This window comes from Nematolebias whitei, chromosome 5 (assembly GCF_014905685.2).
Source record: "Nematolebias whitei isolate Nwh7 chromosome 5, NemWhi1, whole genome shotgun sequence".
Classification (NCBI taxonomy): Eukaryota; Metazoa; Chordata; class Actinopteri; order Cyprinodontiformes; family Rivulidae; genus Nematolebias; species Nematolebias whitei.
This window is the reverse complement of record NC_056502.1, coordinates 6,392,056-6,400,742: the sequence shown is the minus strand read 5'-3', so window position 1 is coordinate 6,400,742 and position 8,687 is coordinate 6,392,056. Positions and strand designations below refer to the sequence as shown.

The 8,687-nt window shown below is 43.4% G+C and overlaps 1 protein-coding gene across 1 annotated transcript in view; it reads right to left on the bottom strand.

The window, feature by feature from the left end:
- Positions 1-2,949, bottom strand: part of si:ch73-139j3.4 (tetraspanin-19) — a 5,961-nt gene extending 3,012 nt beyond the window's left edge. Inside the window, exons 1-6 of the mRNA XM_037676549.1 lie at positions 2,728-2,949; positions 2,528-2,606; positions 2,034-2,146; positions 1,832-1,906; positions 796-894; positions 526-720 (exon numbers count right to left, since the gene is read on the bottom strand). Coding sequence (XP_037532477.1) covers positions 526-720; positions 796-894; positions 1,832-1,906; positions 2,034-2,146; positions 2,528-2,606; positions 2,728-2,793 — 627 coding nt within the window. The 5' untranslated portion in view covers positions 2,794-2,949. The remainder of the gene's footprint in view (positions 1-525; positions 721-795; positions 895-1,831; positions 1,907-2,033; positions 2,147-2,527; positions 2,607-2,727) is intronic.
- Between the last annotated feature and the right edge of the window lie 5,738 nt (positions 2,950-8,687).

Below are 8,687 nucleotides of genomic sequence, written 5' to 3'. Positions count from 1 at the left end.
ACACAAAAAGCACACACAATAAACAATTAACGCACGCCCAATAAACAAATAAAAGCACAAATAAACACGGAGTAAACAAATAAACAAAAACAATTAATTAAATACACGAGGTGTGTTTATAAACAATAAATGATTCATGTACACAACATTCATTATAGCCGCCACCAGAGGCATCGTGTTGATGCTTCTGTTTGCTTCTGTCAGTAAAATATCCTATGAACCCTCAGACAGATTTTAATGAATCTCTCAGGAAGTCATTCCTGGATGAACATCACAAATCTTCACCTTTTGGAGCCAAACAAATTCAAGATGGCCGCCACAGCTAACTGACGACAGCCAACACATAAATGATTGCAAGTGTGTCAGTCTGACAGGTCCGGAGCTGAAGCTGGAGTGGTAGTAGCTGAGAGTCGTTCTCGACACTCTGAGCTCTAACGGGCTCTCGTTGTTTTATTGATCAGCTGCTGAAAGAACAAAGGATCGTTTGTTAGAAACTGAGCCCAGGGTCGTTTGAGACGTTCTTACCTGCTGAAAAGTTCCGTTGCCTCGTCCGAAGTGCGGCTCCGTGAAGCTGGCGTTCTCCGAGCACCACGGAGAGTTGAAGCTGAGCCGGGACCTGAAGCAGGAGCACGGGAGCACCTGTGGACTCGTCAGGTTCAGGCTCTGGATGAAGGAGTTCGTCAGCCAGTCGGCCGGCCCGGTTCTGCCGCAGCACTGGGCCTGCCGAGCGGTCAGAACAAGACGTGTTCAGGTGCAGCTCAGAGGTGGAGCTGCGAGCAGACTCTTCAGACTCACGTGTGTCTGCACGTCGTCCAGCAGCCTGCTGAGCCTGCTGCTGCTGGGTCCGTACTGAGAGATGATCCCGTCCACGGTCCAGCTCAGGTTCTGCTCAGTCTGAACCAAACAGAGCGAGACACGCTCCAACAGCAGCAGGAACACTCACACACGTCAGGACTTAAACCACATTTACAGTTTACCTGAAGGCCAGAGGCTGGTGGTAGCTGAGAGTCACCCCAGCGATGACTCTGAGGGCAACACCACTAAATACTTGAAAACTCTGAATCCACCGAGTCTCTACAAACTCAGTTTATTTTACAGAATGTAATTTAACATAATAATAATTATTATTATATTCACCGGTTCTGTCCTCCCTTCACCGGCTCCCTGTGTGTCAGAATGATTTTAAAATTCTCCTGTTGACCTTTAAATGTGCATTAATGGTCTTGTACCCTCATAACTCTCGGAGCTTCTTCAACCATGCTCCTCCTCGGGCACCGAGATCTTCTGACCAGCTGCTTTTGGTTGAAGCTCAGAGGAGATCGGGTTTTTTCAGTCGTGGGCCCTAAACTTTGGAACAATCTGCCCCCGAACATTAGACAGGGCACTTCAGTCTCTGCTTTTAAATCTCTCCTGAAAACACACCTGTATCCACTGACATTTAACACCGAGTTAGTATTTCACTGGTTCTGATTCTGTGCTTATGTTTTTATTCCTGATGCTGTAATTATAACTTTTGTTCTTGTTTTTTTATTTGATGCTGTGATCTTTTTGTTAAGCACTTTAGTAACAGCTCCTGTTTTAAATGCTTTATAAATAAATCTGACTTGACTTGACTAATAATAATCATAACAACAACAACAACAACAACAACAATAATAATAAAACAGCTCGGTGCAGAATATCTGAGGCTGTATGTATAAATGTGACCCTATGTGAATCACAATAAAAGTTATTATTTATTATTATTATTATTATGTATTGATATTTCATCGTTCAAGTAGAATAAATAAATAAAGATTAAAGCAGAAATGAGAGTAAAAGAAGTCCAAACCCGGTTTCTGTTGATCAGCAGAACCAGAGAGATGAACAGCTGACCGAGGATGAGGACGATGATGAAGCCCACAAACTGAGGAGGAAGAGCAGCAGAACTTTCTGTCAGGGTCATGGACCAGAACCCAGAGAGGAGCGGTGGATCCAGGCAGAGTCCCGGTCCATACAGAGACCTGGTCCATACAGAGACCTGGTCCACTCACCAGCAGCAGGAGGTACCGGTTCTCTCTGCCGGCTGCGACACATCCGATGATAGCGACCAGAACCACGACTGCTCCGATCAGGAAGAGGCCCGCAGCCACCACCTTCAGCTTGTCTGACAACACAAACATTCAGAACCGGCTCAGGCTCGTCTTTACAGAACCATCAGAACTTTTACAAATATTGGGTTTTTTCATTCAAATCCATCCAGCTATTCTTTAGATATTTTGCTAACAGGCATTAGACAGACACATTATCCTTCACCGAGCGACAACCAACAACACTGAGTGATTTTAAGAGAGTTTAAACGGTTAAATAAAAGTTCTGAAACCCAAACAAAACTATATTTGATGCTAAAAAATAATTAGAAAATCATCTCTGAAGGAAATAAATTATTTATCAAATCAAAAGTCTTTTCGTCTGACAGATTTTTTTTATTTCTTTCTGATTTAAAATTCCTATTTTCCCACCCGGGGTAAATGTGGAGGTTCGGTACCGGAGGAGAGGACGTTCAGGAGGTTTCCTGAGTCGAAGAGGATCCAGATGGAGCAGCCGCCGACACTCAGGCCCAGAGCCTGAACACAGAAGAGACAAAGTCCACGTTCTTCATGAAACCACATCAGATTAATGCTCGTTAGACTCTTCAAACACGCAGCAGACAATCCAGATGTTTCGTGTTGTGACTCAGGAGCTCACCAGGAAGATGGAGTTCAGCACCGCGAAGCTGAACTTCAGCAGCTCAATCTTCACCTGCAGCTTCATCTCAAACCCTGATGAAGATGAGCGGCAGCTGCAGGTTCTGCCGGGCTTTTCTCTCTCTTTTATGGGTTCCTGTGTTCAATGGAACCACAGCAGAACCTTCCTTCGTCACGTTCTCCAGCAGAACGTTTCAGGTCCACTCTGATCCTCAGAGAACTGAGGCTGAGCTGCAGAAACACCTGAGGTCAGAGTCCACTTCCTGGTTGGTTTGTAAACATTAAACCACTCCGTCACCATGGAAACAGGCTCCTCCCTCACAGGAAACACGTCCTTTATTAACCGAACATTTACTATATTAATAAAACTTTTTAAAAACTTTTTTTACTGAAAGATTTATGTTGCTGGTTTGATTTTTGTACAAACTGGTTGCGAACTTCATTTCCCACAATGCCTCTGGGTGACTAAAGGCCAGCTGGAAGCTGAGCAGGTAAGGAAACGAAACTTCACCACAAAACTCCTTTAACTGCTGATTTACAGGAAGCTGAGTTTGATCAAACCTGATCAATAATCATTAACTCAACGCGTCAAAAAGAACTCATCAGTTTGTTTATTCACAACTTTTGCTTATTCATAGATTTTATTTAATAAAATGAAATTTGCTGTTTTTTCTTCAAACTTTAGAGATTTTATAAAATTAAAAAGTAAATAACCATAAATATTGAATCAAATTAACAAAAAAAAACTAATATTAATAATAATAATAATACAATAATTATAATAATTATAAATAATAATATTTTAATAAAAATATAAATATATCACTTCTTAATATTAAATGAGTGGACAGACCAGACTGTCTGGATTTAAATAAAGAACATTTTTGATTAAGTTAAAACTCAAATAAATAAGTCTTTAGAGAAGACGTTTCTTCCCTAAATAATAAGTTTGTTTCCTGTTTTGGTTCAGAAATTCAGTAAAATGTCCAGCAGAGGGCGTGCTGTTCCCATCAGTCTGTCTGTTAGCAAAATATCTACTCAGTCACTGAACAGATTTTAATGAAACCTTCAGAGATGACTCGCATGGTGGACTTCTACATCTGATTTACATTTTGGAGTCAGTGCACTTCAAGATGGCTGCCTCAGCCAACTGACCTCTGGAAACACAAAAACGGCTAAAAGCAGAAGGTTTTACAGATGTGGAGCTAAAAGCCGGTGTGGTAGTAGCTGAAGGTCATCCCTAACACATCCTGTGTCAGTAAGATGGCATGAGAGATGAGATTCAGCGCTGTTTAAAATAAGAGAGCTGCGATCCTAACAGGAAGTATTTTGCTTTAATTTGCATTTATCTGATTTCTGTGATGTAACAAAGTGTGTGTTTTTATTAAAAGTGCTGCGGTACAAGTTCATTGAAATCGAAGTGTTCAGGGTTGGACGTTGAATACGCTTCAGTAAACTTTGGCTGCTTGTTGCATCATCAGCGAGACAAACGAGGCGTTTCGGAAGAGAACGTTACATCAGGAACGTTTACGAGCGCCATCTGGGAAAGTTCCAAACCCTGTCAGAAAACGTTTGCACCGTAAACACACGGCCGAGGAGTTTCCTCTCGCATGTCAGAAAAGGCCCTGAGCGTCCCCCGGAGGGTCCCCCGGAGGGTCCCCCGGAGGGTCCCCCGGAGGGTCCCCGGACCTCCATGTGAGAACCTCCCTGCAGCCTGACCTCCTGCCGGCAGCTCGACACTCGTTCCCACATTCAGCAGCAGAAACTTATTTTTACCCTGGCATGCCGCCAAACACCTTCAGGCCGTTTCTCCGACACAACCCGGGTTTTCTGGTGGTTCTGGTTCTGGTCCAAACGTGGCAGCAGATGTGTCCTGAAGAAAGACGTTTCTCCTCACCTGACCTGAAATCAAAACGTGTCAGTGAAGTTTTGGACCCACAGGTGTGTTCGTTTAGCTCAGGAAACAAACGGGTCAACAACGGCGCCGACCGTCCAGAACGTGTGTTCACGTTCAGACCTGCAGACCAACGTGTTCTGTTTACGTTGAGTGCAGACCCACATTTCAGAATTTAATTTCTGTAAAACTACCGGAGTAAACGAGTCAGTCTGTTAAGAGTTCAGGAGAACCTTTTCATGTTCTCAGTGATTTCACGTTATCGGTACCAAAACTGCCCAAAGAGAACCGGGTCGGAAACCCTCAGGTTCTTCAACGATGGTCCAAATCCACAACCTACGGTTCTGAAAGGATTTCCCAGCAGGAAGAATCTCAAACCGCTGCTCCTCTGGAAGGAATCGGAGAGAACGAATAAGTTATGAATCTCTGAGGAGGAGGACGGGAACCAGAACCAGGGAGTTCAGCAGAACCAGAACACAGATTCGTCCTGTGAGATAACCTTGAAGAAGGTTTCTGTGGGTTTGTCTCAGTGAAGAAGAACTCAGAGCTGTTCGATGTGGTTCTGACGATGGACGGAAAGGTTCTGGTGCCGTGGTTCTTCAACAGGGTTTTGATCTTTTATGATCCGCTGGGCTCTGAAAGAATTTCTATGTGGACTTTAAAATAGGAGGTTCTAGTGGTTCTGAAGGAGCATTTGAAGGTCAGACATGCTCTTCTGTGTGGACGGGCCAAGTTCTGGACGTGTTCTTGTTCTTCTAATGAAACCCATGAGAGATCCTGACGTGAAATCCAAAGGTTCTGTGGAGGTTTATTTTCTGTACATTCAGTTCTTTCAGACCTTTGAAAGGTCCGTCAGGTGGTTCTGCAGGTTCTACTCAGAGACTGGTTGGCCTTTCCGTTTGATCGGTCCAGTGGACGTCAGAGGTTCTGAATGTCTAAGTAGTCTCTTTAACGAGTCAAAACATGAAGAAACAACAGATCTTTTGTAGTTTTGTTCTGGTTCTGGACTTGTGGAGGGTTTTGGGTCATTGTGGTCCACCAGGCAGGACGAATGGGACCTGTGGTGGTGGTTCTGTCACCAGCTCAGCTGCACCTTCTCCTCGTGCACGTTAAATCAAACATGGAAACCACCAGAGGAGCAGACTGAACAACGCCAGGAAGTTTGAAGACCTTCATCTGTTGGACTCCTCCAGCCTCCTGCTGATAGGAGGTCAGCCCTGGACCAGTAAAACTTTGACTAACTGCACCAGGTTAACTCTGGTTCTGGTTCTGATGACTCCATCAGAACATTTTAGGTGGATAAAGTTCCACATGTTAAAGTTTAAAGCTGATCAGGAACCTTGAGTTTAGCAGTGACTGCTCTACGGTGATCAGGGAGGTTCTACTGGACCTGAAGGTCCACAGGTTCTGTTAGGATGAGTGTGGTGGTCACAGCATGACATCACCTCTCCGTCCGTGACGGGACGTCTCTGCTCTCAGCAGAACCAGAGACGGACTCCATGTTGTCCTCGACGACATCCAGAGGCGGAGCTCTGCTTGAATGCATGTCGCCCGCCGCCGTTCAGGCTGTGAGACTGAGATCATGGTGGAGAGAAGATCTGAAGCTGCTGCAGCTCAGTCAGCCTCAGAGGGCTGACTCTCAGCTACTACCACAGTTTCAGCCCAACGTTCACAAAAAGGAGTTAGAGCCGTGTTTGTGTGTGTGCTTAAGTTGATTAGCCATGACGGCCATCTTGAATCAGTCAGCTGTAGACGTTCATCCAAACGTTAGTTTCTTGAGAGTTTCATTAATATCTGTCCAGTGGGTCAGGAGATATTTTGCTAACAGTGACAGATACATGGACACGAACACAGGCTATAACATTATCACCCGCCTCTTGCAATAAAATTTTAAAGCTACAATGTGTTTGTTGGTCAAAAGATGATCCTGCATGCTGGAATAAAAATATATAAGTTTCTCTTTTTTCCAGAGTCACTATTTTTCCTGATTCATTTTTTTCAAAGTCACTCTTCATCCCCCAAGTCCCTTTTAATTCCTGAGTAACTCTTTTTTTCCAGTCACTCTTTTTTCCTGACTCACTTTTTTCCAGAGTCACTCTTCATCCCCCGAGTCAATCTTTATTTCTGAGTCACTCTTTTTTCCAGAGTCACTCCCAGAGTCACTTTGTTTATCCCAAGTCGCTCTTTTTACCCGAGTCATTCTTTTTCCAGTCACTCTTTTTTCCTGGGTGACTCTTATCCAGAGGCACTCTTTTTACCTGAGTCTCTCTTTTTCCAGAGTCACGCTTTTTACCTGAGTCACTCTTTATTCCAGAGTCACTCTTTTTTCAGTCACACTTTTTCAGTTACTTTTTCCCAACTCACTCTTTTGCTGTAGTCACTCTTTCCCCCCCAACTTATTCTTTCTCCAGAATCACTCTTTTTACCCAGAGTCATTATTTTTACTCCGAGTCACTCTTTTTCCAGAGTCACTCTTTTTTTGAGTCACTATTTTATCCAGAGTCACTCTTTTAACCCCAAGTCAATCTTTTTCCAAAGTCACTCTATTTCAGAGTCACTCTTCTTTTTTGAGTCACGCTTTTTTCAGTCACTCTTTGTTCCCAACTCACTCTTTTTTCCAGACTCACTCTTTTTTATTAACTCACTTTTTTTTGCCTCAGTCACTCTTTATTCCAGAGTCACTTTTTTCCAGTCACTCCTTTTTCACTCTTTTCCCCCCAACTCGCTCTTTTTTCCAGACTCACTCTTTTTTATTCACTCACTTTTTTTGCCTGAGTCACTCTTTATTCCAGAGTCACTTTTTTCCAGTCACTCTTTTTTCACTCTTTTCCCCCAACTCGCTCTTTTTTCCAGAGTCACCATTTTTCCCAGAGTCACTTTTTCCTGACTCACTCTTTTTTCCTGACTCACTCTTTTTTCCTGACTCGCTCTTTTTTCCTGACTCACTCTTTTTTCCTGAGTCATAGTAAAAATAAGAAGGAACTGCAGAATTTTGTTTTAACGACGTGGAGCTTTTTTTCTAGCGAGTGGCCTGAGTCTGATCGTATCCATCCTGCAGAGCTTTACCTTCTGCACCAACACAAACGTGTCCAGACGGGTTTCTATTCCTGCTGCTCTGAAACTGCCGGATGATGTCATCAAAGTAACCTTCAACAAACAGATCCACATTCTGACTGCTTTACTGTTCTGAACTGTTGGTGCATTTGAATGTTTTGTTGTTGATCTGGCAGCCTGTCAATCAAGCTGTTTCTGAGGGATGTTAAAGGTCTAACTTCATGTTTGGAGTGAACTGGGCCGGATCAGAACCGAGCCCTCAGGTTGAGACACCCCTCCTTGTTGAAGGATTTAGATTTTCCTGAGGACGCCCCGTCTCTTCCCCTCCCGTCGTTCTGCAGCTTCTCCTCAGTCAGCCGGAGTCTCTCAGCCGGGATGAAGGTTCTGCTGCTCCTCTGGATTGCTCTGGTTCTGTCGGTCTGCTTCGGTGAGTCACCTCTGACCTCTGATCAAACCTCAGTCCTCTGAACACAACCAGTCGTGTTCTCTCAGATGTTTCAGCTACTTGTTATTTTTTCTGGGTTTATTCAGTTAAAAATCTAAAAGGTGAAACTTTGCTACAACATTTAAACACATATTGGATTATTTCTGGCAGTTTTCAAGTTCAATTCGTCAAAATAAATTATATCCTATCAAAAGTCAAAATTGATGATAAATAATAAAAGGTCTTTATAGTGAACTCATAAAGTTAAATCAGGAGTTTTATTCCCAGATTAGATCTCAGATCAAACCATCTGTAGAAGCAGCTGAGGTTCTAATGTTCTGCTGCCGTTTGTCCAGCAGGTTCTAACGTCGCTCTGCTGGTCTTACTCACTTTTAAATTCTCACATCGGGGCCGTTTGGTGGAAACAGAGCGTTATTTCCTGGTGGAAACGTTGCGTCACGTGATCGATCCGCTGGTTCTGTTTCTAAATAACGAAACAAAACTAAAACATCAGTTTTTCTCTGAATATTTTGAAGTGAATTTAAGTGGGAAAATGATAGGTAATATCTTACCTGTTGCAGGTAGCTTT